General features: G+C 35.8%; 2 protein-coding genes and 1 pseudogene across 2 annotated transcripts; 1 reads left to right on the top strand and 2 right to left on the bottom strand.

Annotated features, from left to right (window-relative positions):
• LOC109841221 lies at positions 12,366-17,360 on the bottom strand (annotated as a pseudogene).
• LOC109841208 lies at positions 18,651-19,625 on the top strand. The gene is made up of 2 exons (XM_020410121.1): positions 18,651-18,704; positions 19,017-19,625. The coding sequence occupies exons 1-2, from the start codon at positions 18,651-18,653 to the stop codon at positions 19,623-19,625; spliced, it is 663 nt and encodes a 220-aa protein (XP_020265710.1).
• LOC109841199 lies at positions 20,903-22,921 on the bottom strand. Its single transcript, XM_020410109.1, has 5 exons — positions 22,409-22,921; positions 22,341-22,366; positions 21,973-22,228; positions 21,007-21,086; positions 20,903-20,936 (listed from the first exon to the last, which is right to left on the bottom strand). Exons 1-5 carry the CDS (start codon positions 22,499-22,501, stop codon positions 20,903-20,905), a joined length of 489 nt encoding a protein of 162 aa, XP_020265698.1. The 5' UTR covers positions 22,502-22,921.

The following is a 26,485-nucleotide window of genomic DNA, read 5'->3' as shown; positions in this document are numbered from 1 at the left end:
CCACCACCCTGCATCTATTTGCGTGCTCATTACAAGTTTTCGGGTCGGAAACAGTTAGATGAGGATCTGCCGGGGCAGAGGTTGTTGTAGGGGCTTCTTTAATTCTTTCGTCAGCGGATTTATAGGTGGAGCTCTCCCTAAAATCACTAACAAATCGTTAGAAGGTATCAAGGCTTGACTCCCCAATGACCGTCCAATGCTGAAGTTAGTGACTTGGGTAATAAGATGGAAATCTAATCAAAATGAGAATGAAATTAGACTTGGTTTCTTTACCAAGATTACCTCTCCTTATACTAACTCGTAAGGGGAGAGAAGTCCACATGGCATCATTTGGTTGGTTGAGATGTGATCCATTTGGAAGCTTCCTCTCCAAATGAATTGCCCAAGCGTCCCTCTATCATTGGCTAAGGTTGTTGTGATGGCGTGAGAGTGTGTGGGGAGAATATTCTTAATGATTGTGCTTGTGCCTTCATGTGAATTAGTTAGGATATGCTAACCCCGTGAGGGGAGATATTATTTTATTCTGCCATCAATTCTGAGGCGCCGACAGGGCTCCGGTTGTGATGTTTAGTATAATAATGGCCCAAGCTGACAATGACCGACGTCAAGCAAGGGACCCGAGAGCCATGTTGCCAGAGGTGGTGCTTAGCCGTTCTGTTTTAGGTCCGACCTCATGTTAGACTCGTGGCTTCTTCTCATTGGTTGTCTTTATAAGTCGGTAATATGGCATAACACAAGTCATGTGTGTGCTCTGTACAAGCCATTAGCATGGGTATTAGGTTCCGCTGGTGAGACTTTGCCAGTTGCAACATTAGATCTTTCCCTCAAGTACTTATAACTTTTGAATCATAGATGTTTTCCTTTCTAAAGAGAAGTACCACACGAAGCTGGGTACAAGCATTTCTATGTCCATATTGTTACATGTACGGACCATATCTTACACATCAAATTCTTCAGTGACACCATCGGAATGTGGGAAAGCCTTGTTATCTGAAAATTAAACTTGAGTTTATAGCTTAATAACATTCAATATAACCTTCGTTGATGCTCCAAATCTTGAAAGGAAAAAAAAAATTCTTTTGAATCTTCTTTTGCTATCTTGTGTTTGACAGGTTGGGGTCCTCATGCGTATTTCAGCGCATTGGCAGATACTCGGAGTAATGACGAGTCGATACCTACAACAACAAATCACTTCACTGTTAATTCGACGCCGATGGAGATGGATACAGTTTCCATTCCTTCAGAGCATCAGATTCAGTATAGCATGAGAGACTCGAGTCCAGTTCTAGATACAATGGAAGCGGGTCGGAGATACTGATCTAATGTTGGTAATGATATTTGTAGGGTTTCCACAGATGTCTGTAAAAAGAAACCTTAAAGAGTTTTTTTCTGTTATTTTTTTTTCTCGGCCAGTGACTTTCATAGTTTTTTCTTCTAGATTTCATCACTCTGGATGTAACAGAGGGATACCTTCATATTTCTAGGAGTAAAAGGGCTGTTATATACGTATGTATGTATATGGCAGGCTTTGTTTTTTCTTAAAATCTGATTTTTGGACCAAATTAATTACTGCATAATGTTTTCTAGTTTTCTTTTATTGTTTGGTTTTCTTTTCTAAAGGTTGAATGATAGTATGAAAAAGATACTAGTTATAGTGTATTTTTCATGAAGAGAAAGTTGATCTTGAGATTCTCTCCCACTTTCTCGTCTTCTTTTTCATCCTCAATTATATGCAAAACACCCTCTTCCACTTTTGGTCATTTTGATGCTTTACTCTTTGATCTATGAAACCTGAAAGGTTGATTCTCAAATCGTCTCTATGCGTGATTTTGCGTCCTCTCCTGGTTTTTCTCCCTTTGTGTGCTAAATTAAAGATGATTTTCCTTAACCTGTGCCTTTTTGCAAGCTTGATTTAAAAGATATACATATAATATAGGCTAAATATGAGAACCCAACACGCACACAAAAGGGGGGAAAAGCTTTTCAGAATATCAGAACCTGCTATTTTAAGCCCAGTAATTATAAGAGCATTGAGAGTGGTTCAGATGGTTGTGAGCTTTTAATATATTGGATTCGATTCTCGGTGGTTTCATTATAAAAAAATAAAAAAGGAAGAAGAAAAGTTAAAACCTCTTTCGAGATATGATACCTCAGTAATAATTATCCTACATTGAAAATTTGATAGAATTTTTTGATAATAGATTTAGTCAAAGTACGTGTTGCACTTAATGTGAAGTAAAATGCTAAATTGGTAAAGTTTAAAAGAGGGTTTAAATAATGGATTTTGAGAGTCAAGTACACCACCAAAAAGTCAATTTTGATAATAAATTAAACTAATCACATGTTGTACTTAGTGGGTATTAGGAGGATTCGCATGCCCGGAATCGGCTAAAATACCAAATTGGCCTAAATAGTGTCATCTCTTTATCACTTTGGCATAAAAAATGACACCGACGACGATTTAATCTAAAAAATAACAAATCAACGATAAATAAACCTTTCCAGCCGTCAGAAACGATTTTTAAGCAAGAATATTAAGAGATTTTTATATATATTCTTTAAATTTCTCATATTCTCTGATTTAACCCCTCAAGTTTTAAAATTTGTAAAAAGAACTCTCTCTCGCCCTTCCCATCATCTTTTCCCTCATCCTTCTTGTCATCTCTTTCATTCTTTTCTTTTCTCAATCATCACCATTCTCTCTCCTTTCTTTTACATATCCACACTCTTAAGGAAATTGATTTTTTAATGATTTATGGTGGATGAAAGAGTAGTAGTAAGCAAGGAGGAAGAGAAAGTGCAAGAAAAGAAGAGACGAATAAGGTTAAGATTTATGGTGGAACGTTTAATTTTGAGTGCTGGGAGTGGGTGAAGCAAGTAGGAAGAGAGAGTTGTTAGACCCTAATGCTACTAGGAAAGAACCCTAGAGAGGGGTTGAATAGGGTTTATGCTAATCTAATCCGATTTTATGCCAATTGAAAACTTATTAACAAGTTATCCTAGCAAATAATATATGCAATGAATTGTTAGCAAAGATAACTAATATAAACAAAGGTAAACAAAATAGTGGACAATATAAACAAAAGAGTCAATGGCTAAAAATATGAACAAAAAGAGTGCGCCAATGCAAACTCAAACAAATAATATGATCACGGAGTTCGGACCTTCCGTCCTACGTCTCCGCTCCTCACTCCTGGGGAGAAATCCACTATCACACCAGGTTTTCAACGCTCACCCGAAAACATTTACACCTCACAATATCGGTTTTCAACGCTTACCAATCAACGTTCACAATCACTCACAATGTAACTACACAACTACCACCTCAAGTGTTGGCCTCTCACGTGTCTCCCTCAAGTGCTCGAATTTACAATCTCTCTCTAGGTTTTACTACCGACGCCACTCCTCTTGGGACCGACCATGCCTCTCACCTCTACAATCCTCTTGGTGTACTTGTGCAATACAATGTGACCCTCACAAATTAACGCTCAACAACAAATGATTGTTCTCTAAACAATGTGATAACTCAATTACGCCCAACTCTATGTTATAATCTCACAACCCCAAATATACTATGTATGAAAATACTAAAAGCTCAATGTGGGTGGGTGTAACAAAGAGATAAAACAAATATAAACTCAATTAAAATCTAGCTTATGGAAATTAAAATCAAAACAATAAATAGCTAGAATGAGTTTAGAAAAACTTCTTTATGATGACAAGAGAGAGAGGGAGAAGAGTTGAATGCTCAAACTGATAGATCTACATCATAAAACTTGAGATCTAAAACCATATAGCCATGATTAATTCAAAGAGCATTAACAAAAATCTAAAAGAGCGGAAGCTTATACCTGAATCCATTGCTTGATCTTGATTTTGGGTTTTGGATCTTCTAACCTTAGGGTTTTCTCTTTAGCCGAATTCTCTCTTAGATGGGGTTGAGAGAATTAGAGAATGTAGTAACCCTAGATTAGGGACCATAACGCCCTTATTTATAGATGTTGTACTTTTTGTAATTTAGCCCTTCAATAAATCACAATTACAACCTGGTATCTGCACATATAACCCCAGTATTAATTTAAATACCCATTTAACCCAACTTAATTGATCACTCAATGTGGGTTATCCTGAAGATAGCAATACACATGATTAATCATATGTGCCCACAAATAATTTATTAGATTAAATCCAACATCTCCCACTTGGGCACCATATGATTCCTTAAATTGTGTATAACCTTATGAGCTCAAAAATTTCTATCACTGAAAATGGTATTTCCGAACAATCTCGTCCATTACTATATCGAATATAGGATCAAAGCGGCTCGTCACATTTATCGTGACTCGATCCACCATCAATGTCACACATACAATAGCAATCAAATGACACGATCAATCGATGCGATGTGCAGGCATTGAAAATTACATGCAATGTATCAGTACATGTCTATTTTCAAACTCGCGTCCTCCTTAGTGAGGTCAAAACCAAACAATAATGGTAACAGTATGAATCTTAACTGAAAAGACTTATATTCTTGCATTCAGACAATAGCAACCAAACATTAAAGCACCATCTTAATTGACAAACTCCCACTAAAAACATTAACATCCATCAAAATACCACACGCCATATAGCCACGTAGAATGCTCATGAAAGACTTCTATGGTGGGCAAGTCCCATTAGTAAGGATCAGCTATCATGGAGATCTTATGTCCAATGTGCTTATGGGATATACTTTCACTCCTGTATCCCACTTTGTATTTCACAACCGAGGAACTGTAGACGGTTAAAAAATACCCTCTATGTCGGTCTACTAGCGAAATTTCGTACTACGAGAAGAATGTTCTGCACGCCCAGTTTCTCTGGCCCGACCTAAACCGGTAGACGCTCGACTGTCACTCAAGTCCAGTTCGCCTATACGGCTCGACTCGCCAGTCGATGAGTCAGCTAGATCGATCTAGGGATGGCCGAAAATTCGCTCATCGCTCTCGCCTGCCCGAGTTCGGGAGTCGAATCCGTCCAGCAAGCCGCCAAAACCGTCAGTACAGCTTGTATCACACTAGCCCCACGGTGCTCGAGTGGTCATCTTTTCCCATCTCTCTCGACCCGAAGGGAGAGAGAGCACAGTACCCCAGGACCGTCAAACTGCTGCCCACAGTGCGCACAGCGCGAAGGGACTGGACAGGTGTCGAGTCAACCTGAGCATTCATAAATGCGACTCACCTCGGATGTCTGAGCCAAGAGCTGGATCCGCCGGCACTCGGCAAGCTGGCTAGACCCACTCGAGTACTGTGTACCTACTTCACCGCCTCTCCTGGCCGGAAAGGAGAAAGCATCGTGCTCAAAGCACGCCGGGCGGTCACGCACAGTACAAGTGATCGGACAGACACTTCATCGATCTGCGAACTCATAAATGCGGTTCATTAATGCTGGTCAAATCCACTCGGATAGCAGTCGTTTGTTGCCTCACATACAAGAATGGGCCTTCCCATCGTAGGTGACAGGACATAGAGCACAATCCCTGGAATGACCATTCATGGTATCGAGGAACGGCGAGACGTCTCTGAAGAGGATGTGGTCACATCCCACAATTCAAGGAGAAGTCAAGCTGTCCTTCTTTCATTTAAAAAAACCCCTTCCAGCACGATGGAAAGGAGGTCGCAAAACTTGGAGAAAAAAGAGTTGAGACCAAGCTGTTAGCAAATCCTTGCATTACAGCACTGCTGCCTAGTTCCGAGCTCCGATCGCCGACGAACCAAGCAGACCCGAACTCCATTGCCCCGAGCTTCTACTGCGAACTGAAGCTCTCCAGCAACCTCATTCAAATGGTCCAAGGGAAGCAGACTCGACCCGAGCATCGAGCGAAGCGTCCTATAGCCACCTAAAGTCCCCACACAAAACAAAGAGGGCCTTCCCTCTGCTTCTGTTGTAAACATTTGATTTGTTAGTTTGTAATAAGCTTTCTTATAAATACAAACGAAACTCCTTCCTTCGGAAGAATCAAATTTTCACCCTACAACGTGTAAGACATAAATTCTGGCATTATTAATAATGGCTTGCCACGATATCGAATACATGGGCTTTTGTCCTTTTATGAGAATGGACTAACCGGCCACGCGTGTTAGGCGCTGACTTATCCTTACTAAGGATTCGGGATAAAATTTCCCGTGTGTGTAAGGTACAGATTTTGGCGTTAGGAAGTGGTGTCTTCTCTTGGGGCAAAGAGGAACTCAATGCTGGAGAGGAAGAATTTTATATTCTATCTCCTATTTGTCTTCTCTTGGGGTAAAGACGAACTCGATACCAGAGAGGAAGAATTTTATATTCTGTTTCCTACAGCAAAGGAAACTCAAAGTGGAATCTCCACTTTGAGAATCCAGAGGGTGAAAGTAAGAGTGAGATCTCCATTCCGAGAATCAAAAAGATTTACATAACCCTAACTATTTAAAGGTTTGATCATCCAATCTGAAAGTGGATTTCTCGTTTATCAAGATGGAATTCTAACTTTGGCCCTAACTGTTTAAAGGTTTGACCAAGTAAAAGTTTGAAACAACCCTAACTGTTTAAAGGTTTAATCGCTCGATATGGGTGGAGGTCTTTTGTTTATCGAAAGGGAATTTTGGTTTTGGTCCTAACTATTTAAAGGTTTGACCGAGTGGGGGTTTGAGACGATCCTAACTGTTTAAAGGTTTGATCGTTCAATTTATGGACCTCTCGTTCATGGAAGGAATCGAGAGAGGATTTTGATTGTGATCCTAACTGTTCAAAAGTTTGATCGAATGTGATTTTGAGACGATCCTAACTATTTAAAGGTTTGATCATTTAATTTGTGGATCTCTCGTTCATGGAAGGAATCAAGAGGGGATTTTGGCTGTGGTCTTAACTGTTTAAAGGTTTGACCGAATAAGATTTTGAGACGATCCTAACTGTTTAAATGTTTGATGATTCAATTTGTGAACCTTTCATTCATGAAAAGAATCAAGAGGGGATTTTGGTTTTGGTCCTAATTGTTTAAAGGTTTGATCAAGATGGGAGTGAAGATACAAATAACAGTGGGAAAGTTGACTTGTCCAAATCACTCAGTGAGGGTTTTCGGTGTCAAGTTAAACTAGTCCATAACAATCTATAGTACTAAGTATTATGGGCATTTGTTATTTATAGTGCAAGGCACACGTGAAGATTAAATAAAAAACTGGCCTTCATTGAATATTTATAATAATGTGGAAGAGCAAAAAAGAAAGAAATTGTTTTCTCGTCAAGGTTGAGTTGACTTTTTAAGATAATGTATCCGAACCTTAGTTGAGGTTAGCATAGTGGGTTCTGGTGAAGTTTGAACCAGGTCACTGTTTATTGAAATGAGGATGGGAGGTGAAGTGACATCGCAAGAAATTTATTGCGCTGATAGCCTCTAGTTAATTGGATTGATAAAAGGAGTTTTTTTTTAAAATATTCTTTTTGCTAAATAATTAGCAAAACCGACCGTTTTGCTAATTAATTAGCAAAACCGACCGTTTTGCTAATTAATTAGCAAAATCGATCTCTTTTTGGCCTACAGGCCAAAAGGAGGTCTGTTTTGCTAAATTAGTTTTTTGAAACATATAGGACTAATAGTCCCTTCTGTTTTGTGGTTAGTAATTTGTCACTAATCCTTAGCTATAAAACCAAAGGGACTACATGTCCCGTGGGTTTTGTTGAGCACCAAGAAAGAATAAAGTCATGAATGCCAATGTCTCGGAATTGACCATATGCTTGATTGAATGAAGTGGCTGGCATGGTGAGAAAAAGAAGTGTTGGTCCCATGCACCTAGCTTTTGGTCGTCCATAGGAAGGAAGATAGGGGTTAGCGAGCAAAGCACAAGAAGCCTACCCATCATCAAAGCAAGCCCAAAGTCCATGTAAGAAGGCCCGCAAGATATTTCCAAATTCAAAGCTTGTCAAGGGCACATGAAATCATGCAAAGGATCCGAGCCCATCCAAATGATGTTCAGCGGTCTAAACCTAAGTACAAACCAACGGGACTAGTAGTCCCATTGGGTTTCTGGCTTAAGATTAGTGGCCAATTACTAGCCACTAAACATACTGGACTAATAGTCCCATTTCAATTATTAGCCACTAAACATACTGGACTAATAGTCCCATTTTTTATCTGTTGGCCAAAAAGAGGTCGGTTTTACTAAATAATTAACAAAACGGTCGGTTTTGCTAATTATTTAGCAAAAAGTGTCTTTTAAAAAAATCCTTGATAAAATATTTGACTTGTAACTTATTGTATTTGAGGCATAATAATAATAATAATAATAATAATAATAATAATAATAATAATAATAATAATAATAATAATAATAATAATAATAATAATAATAATAATAATAATAATAATAATAATAATAAGTACCAATGTCTCTCCGTAATTTACGGATCCCTACAATCTCACTTTCATCTTTGTGAAACCCATAAAAAGTTTCATCATTTTATGAATTTGGACATAGGATTCATGTGTTCTTTTTATTGGTTCTCATCCTTTATTTTTAACTGTCACACCCCGTGACCCAAAAGTGTGCCGCCAAGCACGCGACATGTCTACTAGTGCTTTATCGACACTACAAAATACTAATAGATACACTTCCACCTCTATTAATCCAAAATTGGACTATGATTAACGGAAGGGTTAACAAACTATCTACGGGATTTTAGACAGTTATTATATATGATTCTCTATTAGTTTATTGTCCTTCCTATTCCTCTTTTATGCTTAATTTTTTTGTTTAGACAAAAACCAAGCTTGTGGTGAACAAAGAGGTTTTAATTATTTGTGGACATTAATTATCGATTGTGTACAAATAAGTCAATGCATACTATATTGGGTTAGAAGTCCTTGAACCTAAAGAACGAGCCTCGACCAAAATTAAGCAAGTTTCTACCCTCGAGATATCATAACCACCTATCTCGAACCTATGTTTTAGAAGAATGTCCTCCCTTAGAAAATAATCAAGCATTAGGTCAAGTGAACACTACATCCCAGCGTCCTAAGAATGATCCATATTCTCCAACCTACAAGCTAGGTTGGAAAAATCATCCAAATTTTGAAAATCATTTCTTAAAAATTTATTTAGAGTTATCATAAAATAGTAACTTGAATATAAAACTAACTATGTATTAAAGAGTTTAAAAACTCATCAAGTAAATCATTATTAATTAACTTTATCAAGTTTGCAAGTGGCATATATATTTTTTATTTTTTAAGGGAAAGAAAAGAATGATAAATGAAAGTATAAAATAAAGAGAAAAGATAACGAATTTTCACCCCCATACCAAAATTTTACATATAACGAATCTTCACCCCCATACCTAAATTTTAGATTATCCTTAATGCAAACTATATGATTCAAAAAGTAAAGTAGATAGAAAATGAAACACTTACATTTGTTCAATCTTGAATGATTATAAAATGACAAATTTTGGAATTACCTTGAATTTTGATGGGTATGAGAAGGATGCAGCCAAAAATTTTCAGTCTCTTTTTTCCTTTTCTTCTTCTTTTTTTAACGAAAGAAACTCTCCAAACAAGAGAAAATCAAATTCTTTTTTTATTCTTATTATTATGAGACACAAGGTAAAGATGTAGAATAAAGGATTGAAAATGAAAAGCTCGCATTCTCTATCAGTTCCTAACTTATTGCTAAAAATTCAATCTTGAATTTTAAAGAAGTCTTAGATCAAAAACTTTATGATGTGCTTAGATTCTGATTTTTAATAATTTCTGTTGCATTTGATGGCAGGTTAGTAGAGGGTCATGCATCTTGATTTTTCGATGCCTATCAATTAAAAATCAAGTCTCAAATTTGAAGTTAGGTTCCAAATGAATGAAAGTTTGTTCTAATAAAATCAGCTCTTCTTAAAGAATTTTCTCAGACCCAATGTTCATGGTTGAAGCATCATAGGCCAATTGTTTCATATCTTCTTGGATCCTAAATTTCATCAGCAAATAGTTCTTCGAAGTTGTGATCAATAAAACTTGTGTCAAACCCAATACTTTTCTTCTTAAAGACTTATTTTGATTCTAACTCTCTTAAAAACTTGATTTCTTCATCAAATATCTTCTCTCAAAACTCAATCAAGCTCACGCTCTTCTGCTACCTATTTGGTAGGTATTTCCTGAATTAAGTTCACTTCTAAGGGTTGATCTGATGGATCACTCGGCTATTTTCCTAGATTAAAGATGTTGAGATATACAATCATGTTGCAAAATGATAACTTTATTTGCCCAGTTCTATAGTAGATCAGAGCATTTGAAGTGGCTAATAACAGCCTTCCTAAAATTATTTTAGATTAAGTAATAATATTGCTAGATTTAAGGTGGGCAGTAAAATCTCAGCTCGACAATCCAAAACGGGATTCCTATAACAACTCGCCATTATGTCCAATCTCACATCTTAAAAAGCCATATTATTATTTATTCTCTCATATTTAAACCCAATATTTACAAAATAACTCATTTTAAGGCGATTACACACTATGTTGTCTAATCTCAGCTTTTCTATATTGCACGAATAATTATCGAGCGAGAAATCTGGCACAAAAGCATGAAGATTGCAAGTCCCCTAAAGTTACATTTTACACATTGTCACTCAATACATAACGTGTAATATACAAATTTAAGGGTTCGGGAAATCAGGGTTTAAATATTTGACAACATCTTGCTCCCACTACCAACTCAGGTAAAAGCTTACTACACTGATCGAGATAAATGTGTGATATTTAAACTCCTAACTCCCGTAGTTTACATGGATAATTTTTAAGATTATATTTATTTTTATCCACAGTTGAACCGTTTTATCAAAAGCGAGCATATCATATAGCCCATACTATATCAAATAAACTCATCTTCTTTTAAATACAACTCTAGATAGGGCTTGGGTTCAAGGTTCAAAATCAATGAAAATTTGTATTTTTAGACTTTTTGGTTCAAGGGGATAATTATCAAAATGTAACACAAAAATACTAAAAATAAACTTAAAAAAATATATTAAATTTGAACTTCTAACATATTCAAAGCATGATAATATTTAAAATGGTTATGGGTAATATTGTTTAGGAAAAACTTTCCTCAAACTCATACTTTTATAAGCCGTATAAGTGTGTGTGATCTGATGTGTAAATTTTTTTGTAAATAAAGATATATCATGGATGGCTCTTCCTCCATATTTGTTTCCCAAAAATAATGTTTCTCTTAATCTAATTTTCCAGATCTTTTAATTATAATATTATATTAGTGTGAATTTTTTAATATTATTGGCATTGCATAGATAAAAAAACTAGTGAATGAGAGAGAGAGAGAGAATCATATCAGCCCTTCCCTAGAGTGGATTGGGATCCTCTACTAAGGCATAGTACATCCTAATATCTCCTAATGCATCTCCACCTTTCAATTTGTGCATAAGCACAAAATACAAGGAGGTACTATACAATGAAAGGTGAAGATGCATTAGGATATGAAAGATGGAGATGCATTAGGAGATATTAGGAGACACTATGCCTTAGTAGAGGATCCCAATCCCCCTAGAGTGATGATGACATGACGCTAAATCTCGTTAAATTAAAACAGATATCAAACTTTATAAATAGAACCCTCACAACTTCTTTAATAATAAACGACTCCCAAAATATTAGCTTTAATAATCTGACAATCAGTGCGGTTCACTCCCAAAATCTTACCTAGTCTCTCCCTCTTAAGTTTTTCTCACGCTGCACGACCCCATCACCAGTAATTGAAGAACGTCCTACCCCACACCCTTCCACATGTCGTCTTCCTCTCTTTTATCATCTCCCATCTCAAAGCGACCGTTCCCCTTCCGTACCTGTTATCTTCCTCTCTTATATCATTGATGTGTTTGATGTACAACACTTAAAACGGTCCATCTCTTAGGGCATCTCCAACCCATCGCATCAAAATGGTGCAAATTTTGCACCAAAATGGTGCAAAAATCACATCTAACAGTAATTCATCTCCAACCCACTGCACCAATTTTGCATCAAAAAGGAATATTCTCAGTATCTTTCTTTTTATCTATTTTTATATTATTATTTTTTATTCCCTATATTTTTAACTATTTCAACAATTAACCCCACATATCAAATTTTATTTTTTCACATATTTTCCAAACAAAATGATTTATTATTTAAAAAATTAAACTAAGAAAACAATAAAATATTATTTTATTAATTAAATAACTTGATTGCTAAAATATTATATTTTTATTATTGATATTGCCAAAATATTACATTCAAGAACACAACAGAAAATAAAATACAAGAAAATAATTAAACATTAACAACAATGTAAAAATTATAAATTTAGCATGCACTTAACTATCTGACTTAGTGTATTCCTCCCATAGATGATCTATCAATGCATTACGAAGTGCAATATGGACATCTTTATCCTTGATTTTTCCGTAACGTGCAATAAATTGAGTAAATCTTGTAGTTTCATCTGCTACCATATCAACTTCTGGTGTTGGTGCTTCCCTCACTTCTTGAATTGGTACATAAAGATCACGTTCATCCTAGATTATCATATTGTGCATAATAATGCATGCAGTCATTATGTCATGTAATACATGTTTTTTCCAAAAACGTGCTGATCCTGCCACGATTGCAAATCGTGATTGGAGAACTCCGAACGCACGTTCTACATCTTTTCTACATGCTTCCTGTTTCATGGCAAAATATTTTTTCTTCCTACCTTGTGGCTGGTGGATTGTTTGTACAATAGTAGCCCATTTTGGATATATACCATCAGCTAAATAATAACCCATATTATACTTTTTTCCTTGAATAACATAGTGAGCGGGAGGAGCAATACCTTGAGCTAGGTTAGAGAAAAGATTAGATGACTCTAGCACATTGATATCATTATTGGTGCCTGGCATACCAAAATATGCGTGACATATCCAAAGATCATAATCTGCCACAGCTTCAAGGATAATAGTTGGTGACCCACTACGTCCTGTGTATTGCCCAGACCATGCTGTTGGACAATTTTTTCATTTCCAATGCATACAATCAAGACTTCCTAACATTCCTGGAAAACCACGTTTTTTACCAATATAGAGTAGCCTAGCAATATCGTTAGCGTTAGGTGTTCGTAGATACCACTCTGCGAATATCTCCACCAAAGCACGACAAAATCTTGTCATACTTTCAATTGCTGTTGACTCACCTATTTTAACGTATTCATCCGTAGCATCAGCTGGTAGACCGTATGCCAACATGCGAAAAACAGCTGTTACTTTCTGTAACGGCGATAATCCCATTCTACCAAGTCCATCACTTCGTTGTTGGAAGTAATAGTCATGATCTTTCACTGCATCAACAATACGAAGGAACAAACTTCTTGACATCCGATATCGACGACGAAACATATCTTCTCCAAAACGTGGATTGTCCATCACTTCGTTGTTGGAAGTAATGGTCATGATCTTTCACTGCATCAACAATACGAATAAACAAACTTCTTGACATCTGATATCGATGACGAAACATATCTTCTCCAAAACGTGGATTATCGACAAAATAATCTATGACCAAATTCTGATGCGCAGTTTCTCGATCGCGGTTGATCACTGCATGACCGAGAATCGAGCCACCATGGATCGGTTGGTAGTTTTGTTGACGTAAATTGTTAGCGATGATCATGTTGTTGTTGATGTACTTACAAATTACTTCTTCGGTTTCATCAATCTTTGCAATGATATTGGTCAGAAAATTATCATCATCCGAAGATGAAGATGATGATAAATATGATGGACCTCCAACATCGAAATTAATTTTTGAAGTAAGAAAAGAATGACCGAGGTATGCAGAAATGGAGAATAATAATTTTAACACAACAACAAATAATTGTGTGGATACCTAATCTAGTATGCTATTTATAAAACTTTGCTGAGCTGTGTATATGTTGGACAATGTGTAAAGCTGACCAGTTTTTAAAAAAATGATTCCCACTCGTACAAAGCTTTCACACAATTCAAGGAAAGCTGAGTTGTGTATACATTGGACAATGTGTAAAGCTGACCAGTTTTCAAAAAAATGATTTCCACTCGTACAAAGCTTTCACACAATTCAAGAAAAACTGAGTTGTGTATACGTTGGACAATGTGTAAAGCTGATCAATTTTTAAAAAATGATTCCCATCGATACAAAGCTTTTACACAATTCAAAGAAAGCTGAGCTGTGTATACGTTGGACAATGTGTAAAGCTGATCAGTTTTCAAAAAATGATTCCCACTCGTACAAAGCTTTCACACAATTCAAGGAAAGCTGAGCTGTGTATACATTGGACAATGTGTAAAGCTGATCAGTTTTTAAAAAATGATTCCCATCGATACAAAGCTTTCACACAATTCAAGGAAAGCTGAGCTGTGTATACGTTGGACAATGTGTAAAGCTAATCAGTTTTCAAAAAATGATTCCCACTCGTACAAAGCTTTCACACAATTCAAGGAAAGTTAAGCTGTGTATACGTTGGACAATGTGTAAAGCTGATCAGTTTTCAAAAAATGATTCTCATCGACAATGTTGGACAATGTGTAAAGCTGATCAGTTTGTCCACAACGATTTAATTTCAACTGTTGACCACCGACAAATTCAAATTCAAACAAAAAAAAAATTGGATTGACTATAAATAACATTCACGGTTTCTACTTCAAACCACCCAATTCGAAGTATTTCTTTAAAGTATTTCTAATATCCAAACCAACCGCTTTTTACAAAAAAAAAAAATGTCTGTTCGATCATCTGGATACACAGTTACTGAAGATGTGCTCCTTTGTCAAGTATTCTTGGATATTTCTCAAGACCCTATTATCGGTAGAAACTAGTCTCGAGATGCATTTTGGTCTCGTGTGGAGGACAGATACAATGAACTTCGAGACCAAAATTCTAATGTGCATACGAGCCGATCAATTCGTTCTCGAATGGAAATCATAAGTAATGAAGTAAGGAAATTGAATGCGTGCTTAAGACAAGTAGAGAATCTGAATCTGAGTGGTGCTTAGATGAAGATATTGTAAGTATTCTATTAATTATCGTTTGAAATTTATTATTATTGTTGAAAAACATAACTTGATGTTCATTACAATTTGCAGTTAGTTCGAGCAAAGATGTTATTTATGCAAGAACCAAAGTACAAAAAAGGTTTCAAATTTGATCATGTCTGGAATATGGTTAAAAATTTTAAAAAATTTAAAGATGATGTCCCCACAGCAAGACAAGTTGGTCGAAGACAACTCCAAAACGTGAACTTCGACTCGTCACAATCAGATAATCCCACTCCGGAATCTCCTATATCAACATCTCCTGGACTGTCATCATTTACTCCATCTGAACGACCTATTGGGGTAAAAAAAGCCAAATTGAAAAGAAAAAAATGATGATCATGAGTCAAACGTAGTGGACTCCATCGAGACCTCCAACAACCGACTTATAGACAGGTTAGACAAGGCGAGCTTGGACAGGCAAGTAGCATTTGATATCGAACGAGAAAATATAGCTATGAAAAAAGATAGAGATGAATGGAAAATTATAATGAAAGATTTGAATTCCATTGCTGATCCAAACGTGCGTGAGTACGTTCGAGCTCAACAGATTAAAATAATACAAAAAAAGAAATCAACAAGAACAAGGGTCTGCTTCTAATTTTGGTAATTATTTCAATGATATTGGAAACTCTGGCCCCGATCTACCAGATTATTGAGAGTTGCTTGTCCATCTTAAGTAACGTCACCATGTTTAGTTTGTATTTTATGTTTTATTTTAATGAAGTTTTATATTATGTGTGTCAGTTTTTATATGTTATGTATTTCAGATATGTAATTTATATTTGAATTATGTATTATGATTGCTCTTTAATGAAGTTTTATATTATGTATGTCTAGATTTTAATATTATAATTAATAATAATGTCTTTAAAATTTTAGCATTATTTTTATTTTTAAAAAATAATTTATTTTGTCCAAATTATACAATTAGGGTAAAATTATAAAATTTGAATATTATTGGGGCTGTTTTATACATTTAATAAAACAATTGGGGTCAAATTGTAAATACATAAAAGTATGAGGTAAAAAAAAAAAAAATTAGAAAAAAACAGTAATGCGGTGATGAACAGTGCGACGCCAAATATGGCGTCGCGCTGTTCATCACCGCTAAAATGGCGCCCAAAATGGCGCTAGGTTGGAGACCTCACGCAGCGACAAAACCCTTTTTTGCCTCAAAATGCCGCTCGGTTGGAGATGGTCTTATGAATAATTTGATGGGCTGGAAATCAAATGACGACACCTTATTGTCACGGTTACCCATACAAATGATAGGGGGAAATAACAGAATTTCCTCTTATGCAATTTGGCTGGTGTTGGTGCTTCCCTCACTTCTTGAATTGGTGCATAAAGATCACGTTCATCCTCGATTATCATAGTGTGCATAATAATGCATGTAGTCATTATGTCATGTAATACATGTTTTTTCTAAAAACGTGCTGATTCTGCCACAATTGCAAATCGTGATTGGAGAACTCCGGACGCACGTTCTACATCTTTTCTACATGCTTCCTGTTTCATGGCAAAATATTTTTTCTTCCTACCTTGTGGCTGTTGGATTGTTTGTACAATAGTAGCCCATTTTGGATATATACCATCAGCTAAATAATAACCCATATTATACTTTTTTCCTTGAATAACATAGTGAGCGGGAGGAGCAATACCTTGAGCTAGGTTAGAGAAAAGATTAGATGACTCTAGCACATTGATATCATTATTCGTGCCTGGCATATCAAAATATGCGTGACATATCCAAAGATCATAATCTGCCACAGCTTCAAGGATAATAGTTGGTGACCCACTACGTCCTGTGTATTGCCCAGACCATGCTGTTGGACAATTTTTTCATTTCCAATGCATACAATCAAGACTTCCTAACATTCCTGAAAAATCACGTTTTTTACCAATATAGAGTAGCCTAGCAATATCGTTAGCGTTAGGTGTTCGTAGATACCGCTCTGCGAATATCTCTACCATAGCACGACAAAATCTTGTCATACTTTCAATTGCTGTTGACTCACCTATTTTAACATATTCATCCGTAGCATCAGCTGGTAGACCGTATGCCAACATGCGAAAAACAGCTGTTACTTTCTTTAACGGTGATAATCCCATTCTACCAAGTCCATCACTTCGTTGTTGGAAGTAATGGTCATGATCTTTCACTGCATCAACAATACGAATAAACAAACTTCTTGACATCCGATATCGACGACGAAACATATCTTCTCCAAAACGTGGATTATCGACAAAATAATCCATGACCAAATTCTGATGCGCAGTTTCTCGATCGCGGTTGATCACTGCATGACCGGGAATCGAGCCACCATGGATCGGTTGTAGTTTTGTTGACGTAAATTGTTAGCGATGATCATGTTGTTGTTGATGTACTTACAAATTACTTCTTCGGTTTCATCAATCTTTGTAATGATATTGGTCAGAAAATTATCATCATCCGAAGATGAAGATGATGATAAATATGATGGACCTCCAACATTGAAATTCATTTTTGAAGTAAGAAAAGAATGACCGAGGTATGCAGAAATGGAGAATAATAATTTTAACACAACAACAAATAATTGTGTGGATACCTAATCTAGTATGCTATTTATAAAACTTTACTGAGCTGTGTATACGTTGGACAATGTGTAAAGCTGACCAGTTTTTTAAAAAATGATTCCCACTCGTACAAAGCTTTCACACAATTCAAGGAAAGCTGAGTTGTGTATACATTGGACAATGTGTAAAGCTGACCAGTTTTCAAAAAAATGATTTCCACTCGTACAAAGCTTTCACACAATTCAAGGAAAACTGAGTTGTGTATACGTTGGACAATGTGTAAAGCTGATCAGTTTTTAAAAAATGATTCCCACCGATACAAAGCTTTTACACAATTCAAAGAAAGCTGAGCTGTGTATACGTTGGACAATGTGTAAAGCTGATCAGTTTTCAAAAAATGATTCCCACTCGTACAAAGCTTTCACACAATTCAAGGAAAGCTGAGCTGTGTATATGTTGGATAATGTGTAAAGCTGATCAGTTTTCAAAAAATGATTCCCACTCGTACAAAGCTTTCACACAATTCAAGGAAAGCTGAGCTGTGTATACGTTGGACAATGTGTAAAGCTGATCAGTTTTTAAAAAATGATTCCCATCGATACAAAGCTTTCACACAATTCAAGGAAAGCTGAGCTGTGTAACGTTGGACAATGTGTAAAGCTAATCAGTTTTCAAAAAATGATTCCCACTCGTACAAAGCTTTCACACAATTCAAGGAAAGTTAAGTTGTGTATACGTTGGACAATGTGTAAAGCTGATCAGTTTTCAAAAAATGATTCTCATCGACAACGTTGGACAATGTGTAAAGCTGATCAGTTTGTCCACAACGATTCAATTTCAAATGTTGACCATCGACAAATTCAAATTCAAACAAAAAAAAAATTTGGATTGACTATAAATAACATTCACGGTTTCTACTTCAAACCACCCAATTCGAAGTATTTCTTCAAAGTATTTCTAATATCCAAACCAACCGCTTTTTACAAAAAAAAAATGTCTGTTCGATCATCTGGATACACGGTTACTGAAGATGTGCTCCTTTGTCAAGTACTCTTGGATTTTTCTCAAGACCCTATTATCGGTAGAAACTAGTCTCGAGATGCATTTTGGTCTCGTGTGGAGGACAGATACAATGAACTTCAAGACCAAAATTCTAATGTGCGTACGAGCCGATCAATTCGTTCTCGAATGGAAATCATAAGTAATGAAGTAAGGAAATTGAATGCGTGCTTAAGACAAGTAGAGAATCTGAATCTGAGTGGTGCTTAGATGAAGATATTGTAAGTATTCTATTAATTACCTTTTGAAATTTATTATTATTGTTGAAATACATAACTTGATGTTCACTATAATTTGCAGTTAGTTCGAGCAAAGATGTTATTTATGCAAGAACCAAAGTACAAAAAAGGTTTCAAATTTGATCATGTCTGGAATATGGTTAAAAATTTTAAAAAATTTAAAGATGATGTCCCCACAGCAAGACAAGTTGGTCGAAGACAACTCCAAAACGTGAACTTCGACTCGTCACAATCAGATAATCCCACTCCGGAATCTCCTATATCAACATCTCCTGGACTGTCATCATTTACTCCATCTGAACGACCTATTGGGGGTAAAAAAAGCCAAATTGAAAAGAAAAAAAATGATGATCATGAGTCAAGCGTAGTGGACTCCATCGAGACCTCCAACAACCGACTTATAGACAGGTTAGACAAGGCGAGCTTGGACAGGCAAGTAGCATTTGATATCGAACGAGAAAATATAGCTATGAAAAAAGATAGAGATGAATGGAAAATTATAATGAAAGATTTGAATTCCATTGCTGATCCAAATGTGCGTGAGTACGTTCGAGCTCAACAGATTAAAATAATACAAAAAAGAAATCAACAAGAACAAGGGTCTGCTTCTAATTTTGGTAATTATTTCAATGATATTGGACACTCTGGCCCCGATCTACCAGATTATTAAGAGTTGCTTGTCCATCTCAGGAAATGTTCCATGTCTAGTTTGTATTTTATGTTTTATTTTAATGAAGTTTTATATTATGCGTGTCAGTTTTTATATGTTACGTATTTCAGATATGTAATTTATATTTGAATTATGTATTAGGATTGCTCTTTATATTTCATGGGACTTTACTTAATGTCTAGATTTTAATATTATAATTGATAATATTGTCTTTTAACTTTTAGCATTATTTTTATTTTTAAAAAATAATTTATTTTGTCCAAATTATACAATTGGGGTAAAATTATAAAATTTAAATATTATTGGGGCTGTTTTATACATTTAATAAAACAATTGGGGTCAAATTATAAATACATAAAAGTATGAGGTAAAAATAAAAAAAATTGGAAAAAAACCGTAATGCGGTGATGAACAGTGCGACGCCAAATATGGCGTCGCGCTGTTCATCACCGCTAAAATGGCGCCCAAAATGGCGCTAGGTTGGAGACCTCACGCAGCGGCAAAACCCTTTTTTGCCTCAAAATGCCGCTCGGTTGGAGATGGTCTTATGAATAATTTGATGGGCTGGAAATCAAATGACGACACCTTATTGTCACGGTTACCCATACAAATGATAGGGGGAAATAACAGAATTTCCTCTTATGCAATTTGGCTGGCGTCATAAATTAAGGAGAAACGAAGGGGTACCGGTTGCGTCTTCACTCAAGAGGTTCTTAGAGAGTAAGGGAAGAATGCTATTCTGACACACAAAACATGTTCCGTTTTACTCAGCATTTTCCGATCATTTCTTTCTCAATTCAATCGACTACTGGCTTTAGATCTTTCACAAAAGTTTCTTCCCTGCAACATCAAAAAGAATAAGATTAATACAAAAAAGCAAATGAATGAAAAGGGCACCCCTGAGAGTGAGACATTGTTTTGTGCCTATGATAGCGATTGGACAGAAACGTGAAAATGTTACAATATATATTTTGTTGCTCTTTGGACAATATATATTTTATTGCTCTTTGTTTCAGAATGCCAAACAAACACATAAATGATGTACCCCATAATAAAAAAAAAAAGAGGAATTTGGTAAAACTAATTGAAGAGACCAAGGTATAACTGCACACCTGTCAACAGCGCTTATGTGGTCATAGAACCATTGATGAATAGTACTGGGGGAAAGCACATCGAATTCATATAGGACATCAACAACTTCCTTGAACAACCCTCGCAGTCGTTGCTCCTTGATGGATCGTCTATGGACTTGCTTAAGCAGCTCAAGTTCACACTCTTCAGTTATGCAGTCGTTGCTCCTTGATGGATCGTCTATGGACTTGCTTAAGCAGCTCAAGTTCACACTCTTCAGTTATGCAAAATGCACGCAAAAGTTCGGACCCTATGGACTTGCTTAAGCAGCTCAAGTTCACACTCTTCAGTTATGCAAAATGCACGCAAAAGTTCGGACTGCAAAAACACCTGTGGGTGAGAAAATAAAGATTCGCAAAGTAATGCTGAAGGAACAGACAAATGCAAAACCTGATAGTGGTTATTAAATAATGCGCTTATTCAATTAATTCCATCCGGTCGTGAACAAACATTGCAACTTATAGACAAAAGAAAAACAAGGTCTACAACCCAAGAAAACAAAATTTTATTTTGTTTTATTTTTTTTCAAATTTTTGGAGGGCGTGGAGGGGGTTGTTTAGGTAGACAAGTACAACACATAAGAGAACTCAAATATGACTTCAGGCGCAAAAAGTATTGATATAGTCTGAGGCGTCCCTATAATCAGAAAACCAAAACGTAAAAAGTGGAGGGAAAAATGATTTGCCCAAATTTTGTAAATAGAAAATTCTAAATAGATTGAGATATGAGTGAAATATCTGGAAATGAAATGCCCCGAAACATCGGTGTTCAGTACATAAACAAAAAACCAAACAATTTGCTAAACAATGCACAGTTCACCACCAGAGTCCCATCTGCCAAAAGAAGCCTACCAGCACAGGCTGAAAATTTTGGAGCTTTGGAGCATTGACGCCCTCTCTAGACCATAATAAGATAAGGGACGTCAAACAAAATGCAAGTGGACTTGTGATATTTACTGTCTTCTTCCAGTCTAGGTATATTTTGAGGGATCTCAGTTTCTTGAGTTTACAGCGCATGCAGAAGGTAGAACTAACGAAGAAAAATGGAAAAGCTGTAGGTGAAAATGCTAGCATTCCAAAGGATATTTTCACTTTATTTATGCACAGCTATCAAGAGCATCGGTACACTATATTACAAACATAAATTTTATTTTACAAGAATCAACAATCTATTTAGGTTTACAAAGAAACAGAGAGTACATATGAAGAGAAAATACCTTGGTAGATACATAACACTCAAGTAATTCCGGACGCACTCTGACGTCTCTATAGACAATTGTATCCATTAGTGCATCCCATAGGATGCGCACTACTTCAGTATGAGGAATTTTATTTTTTTCAATACCTTCAGCGACGGTTTTTATGACATCATGTATATCAAATTCCATAAAAACTTGATCGGTTAATGTTGACTTCATCTCCTCCAAGGCCTTGGACATGTCCTTTTCAGTCTGAGCTATCAGACTCTCTTTGCTGAAAATTCACCATAGAAAGAAGTTCAGAGAAAAATGTCAGCAGAAACTACACAGAAATCACACACAGATAGTAACTCAAATCGCTCTTCCAAAATCATCTATAATAGTACCCTGCCTTCAATACTCTTCCAATCTCATCCAATTGAGACCCTAAAATTTGTTTTTCATAATCCAACACATTCCACGACAAGTCAATATTTGGCACCCAATTCTGGCACCAATCCAGCATGCAAATTACAACTGCTAACATTATGCAAACGGTCGGTTTCATTAGTTCTGACAAAATTTTGCCAAACCAAACAAAGGCGATGTAGCTTCAAAGCCGAACAAAATTAGTTCACTTCTGCTCAATTCCATCTATGCGCTTTGGACTTGGACCATTAAGTTAAAAACATAAGCTATGTTGACCCAAAAGAAAGAAGCAAACCAAGAGAACGAAAAAGAAAACACGTGGAATAAGGGATCAATGCAAGAAAATTGCATATAAATTAAAATTGTAGAAAAAAAATACACTGAGGAAAAGGTAGAAGGCAAGTTAGAAAGAAATGAAGAGTGGGTCTCAAAAGAACCAAGAAATAGCGGTCAGTTTGGTAAGTTCATATCAAAATTTGTCAAATCGAAGCAAACCCAGTAAGTTCTAAAATTGGGCTGAAACATCGAGAAGTATAACACATGCTCAGCTAAGAAAAATGAAGATGAAAAGTCAACTGTCCAATTCTCATCATTTTGTAATCCTTGCATCCTACATGTCCATTCAAGGAATTGAACAGTAAATCAACAAGTGATAAATAATAATTAACTCTAGCGGTTTGCAGCTATACATGTGTCCTAAGTCTTATGACTAGACAAAGTACAAGGAATTGGTGCCAAACCATTGTACTTTTTGAGCACCAATTACCAATGTAACTGTCGATGAAGATGATGGATAATCTGATATGGCTGAAATAGGAATATAAAACACAGGAAGTTTTACAAACTAGATAGAGCAACTAGGAATCATTTATAAACTCATTATGTTTACAAGATTTTCGGCATCAATTCTGTAGGGAACAAATCCGATATAAAACCAAAGTAGTAGTAGTGGTAGTAATGAAATGATGCTAGAAAAAAGAAAAACCAATTAAAGTCAAATCATGGCATCTTTGAGTCAAGAGGTTAGGTGTCTGGGTAATTTCAAACTTTAGTTGGACTAGCTAAATACTGGACTTGATGTGCATCTAGTATCTCACTGCGCATCTACTGTGGCAGAAGTTCCAACAGATATTTTCATTTATCTAGAGATTAGTCGAAAAGCATCAGTTGTTAATTGTCACAAAGCAAAAAAAAAAAAAAAAAAAAAAACACAAAACAAAAAAAAAAAAAAAAAAGAAGTAAAAGTCGAACAACTCAAAGTAAACACTTTTATACATCTCCCCATTCAGATAGATGGTTTCAAGGTAGACTGAATGCATAACAAAGAAAAATCGCCAATTTTTTTATATAGGATCGAAAAGGAAAAGAAAATCTGATTAATTATGACGAATTTATACCTCACAGACGAGTCCGGCGTGGATCAGAATCAGAAATAAAACCTAAAACCCATAGATCTATTTCTATCCGATGAAAGAAATCATGAGATCGGCAGATCTTTGAAAAGGGGATCGAAAAGGTCAAAAGGAAATTGATCAGCTATGATGAATTAACACCTCACAGATGAGTCCGACGTGGATCGGAATAGGCAAATAGAAAATAAAACCCATAGATCTTTTTCCTAAAGAAATCTAGAAACCGATTGAATTGGTGCCAAACACAACCTTAACAGTTGGATAACTATCCTAATCCTTGTATTACTCTCACCCAAACACAACCTTAACTTATGGGTTTCGTATGGAATCAGACTGCTAATGATAATGATTGCATCTAATATCTAGGAAAAGTTAGTTAGATCTTTAAGCAAGAATCTGAGTTAGGCTAAATTAATTACAAATATAGTCTGCTGACAGGTCTTGATATTGTATGAAGTCATGCCCATATATCTCTACCTAATAACCCATTTGATAGTTTTCTGAAAAATTTCTCGCTACAAATCATAGAGGCATAGTCCACTGTGCACCGATGCACTGCCACAGTAGACTTCATGGAGAAGGACCGGATACCCTATCTTGCAACCATCAACGATGAGAATATGTACAACCACGCAAATTGGGGAGACCCTTTTAGGGCAAGATAATGTTGAGCTGAGCCCAATGGTATAATGACAGCGGAAGACTTTAGTTTCTTTGGAAGTAAGATGCAAAGTGCTTTTCTCCATTGGTGTCAGAAATGAATCTCATAGGGATGTTTACCCTTTGCATTCTCCTTACTTCTCTCTGGATGGGGAGGTGCTCCCTATTGGAGCGGCATTTCATGCTTCAGTTGCGACTTCTTATTTAGATCGTGCTTCTTCAGAGGTGTAAATGTTAGAAAAATAAAAATAGTTTGGATATTGGTTTGGCCATTGTAATACTCTTTTGGATTATAGTTGTGATAGATCTATAACAAGCATTTGTTTTGGTACGTGTCGCAGGTCTCTTTTAAGATTTCCTCTTTTGTTTGGAGTTGATGATGCTCTGCAATTTAATGGTCCTGCAGCCTGTTGTTTTGGTTGGACCATGTTGGTTATGCTGGTAAGTTTTAAACCATATGATTATTTATGAGTATCAAATAGGCAGGGAATGCATGCGCTTTCTGCTGATGGAAGGTGAAGTATGAAATAAGCAGGGAAGGCGCATGTTTTCTACTGAATTGGAGGTGAAGGAAAAGATACAGATCCCATCTCTTGTGTCCCAAAATCATAACATTTTTCATGCAGGAAGCATTCTGAGCCTTTCAATTTGTAGAATTAAGATTCTACCATTACGAGAAAAAAGTAGATGGACATTTGAGATTTTAAGCACTTTTCAGATGGATGAGCACCAGAATCTTTTTGCACGTTAAGTGTGGTAGGATTTGGATACAGATTACATAGTAGAGTTTCTACACGCGCGCACACGAGGAATCGATATTCCAGTATATAATTGTTTATCTCATTGTTATTAGATTTCAACTGCTAGCAAACTAATATGTTATGTCATTTATAGTTTACCAGTTGAAAGAACAGTTTTTTCATTCATTTGAAAAATTCTCGCAAAATTGAAATTCATTTCCTTAACAATCACATATTAGCATTAAATGCATGATATATGTGATTTGATCAACTGTCACATTTACAATAGGGCTTGTTTGGTTGGTCTCTTTTTAGCTCGATTGTCACCCTAGATGTCAGGCTACAGTAACTTTCAAGCATAATGTTGTTTGTTTGATAAAATTGGAGGGTAACGTGGCATTAAAAAATCCCACTTGTTTCCTAGATACAGCGACTTTCAATGGTTTGAGAAAAAAAAGCCAAACAGCCCCTAAACTTACGTACACAACCTCTTGTTTAACTATAGTCACACGTGTGAGCCTCGGACAATGACAACGTCAAAAATACTGTTACATAAATTTGAGAGTATGATACTGACAAAAAATACGCCTAATACAGTAAATGAAGTGATGTCTTTTAAACAGCTCTATATTTAAACCTCTCTAAATAGTTGGATGCTACCTGAACAGTATTTTCTAAAAAAATATTACTTATATAAATTGCAAATAACATGTTACCAAAAAAACATTGCAAATAACATGGAATACCAATTTTAAGGAATACATTGCAGATGGCAACATCACTTTATATGTCAATCATTAACGTAAAAGAAGAAACGAATTCATATGGAATTGTTTGCAGCCACTGAAATTTTACAGTCTTCATTCAGAATTAACAATGAAAAAAACATGGTAGCATGAATTGGAACTGGTCAGGAAATATATAGGAACAAAGATAAGATGAGAAATATTACTAGAATCATATGACACAGGCTCATGCATTCTTTTTCATTGAAGCTATCGGAAATGATCGAAAACCGTAATTGTAAGGTAGAAAATAGAAAAGAAAAATAGTTATAAAACTCCTGAAATGGCACAAACAAAGTGACACATAGCTTGCTTAAATGCGTTATTTTTTCTCGGAAAATGTAAAATGAATCAATCAAAATTATTGGCTTAATTCAATTAGTGATCATCTCAGGGAAATAATAACTAGTGATCTTATTAAGGTGACTACTAATAACAGCTTCTGTAGGTCATTTTCACAGTGGAGAAAAGTTCGATAAATATAACAAAGTAGGTAGTTTTATCCAAAAATGATGCACATAAAATC

Source organism: Asparagus officinalis, chromosome 1, assembly GCF_001876935.1.
Source record: "Asparagus officinalis chromosome 1, Aspof.V1, whole genome shotgun sequence".
Taxonomy (NCBI): domain Eukaryota; kingdom Viridiplantae; phylum Streptophyta; class Magnoliopsida; order Asparagales; family Asparagaceae; genus Asparagus; species Asparagus officinalis.
This window is presented reverse-complemented; position numbering and strand designations above follow the sequence as displayed.

Coding starts and splice junctions, on each gene's coding strand:
- LOC109841208 (XM_020410121.1), top strand. CDS start 18,651: ATGTCTGTTCGATCATCTGGATACACGGTTACTGAAGATGTGCTCCTT. Junction 18,705..19,016: donor AAGATGTGCTCCTTTGTCAA/GTACTCTTGGAT, acceptor TATAATTTGCAG/TTAGTTCGAGCAAAGATGTT.
- LOC109841199 (XM_020410109.1), bottom strand. CDS start 22,501: ATGAAACCGACCGTTTGCATAATGTTAGCAGTTGTAATTTGCATGCTG. Junction 22,229..22,340: donor GGAAGAGTATTGAAGGCAGG/GTACTATTATAG, acceptor GTGAATTTTCAG/CAAAGAGAGTCTGATAGCTC. Junction 21,087..21,972: donor AGTGTTATGTATCTACCAAG/GTATTTTCTCTT, acceptor TCTCACCCACAG/GTGTTTTTGCAGTCCGAACT.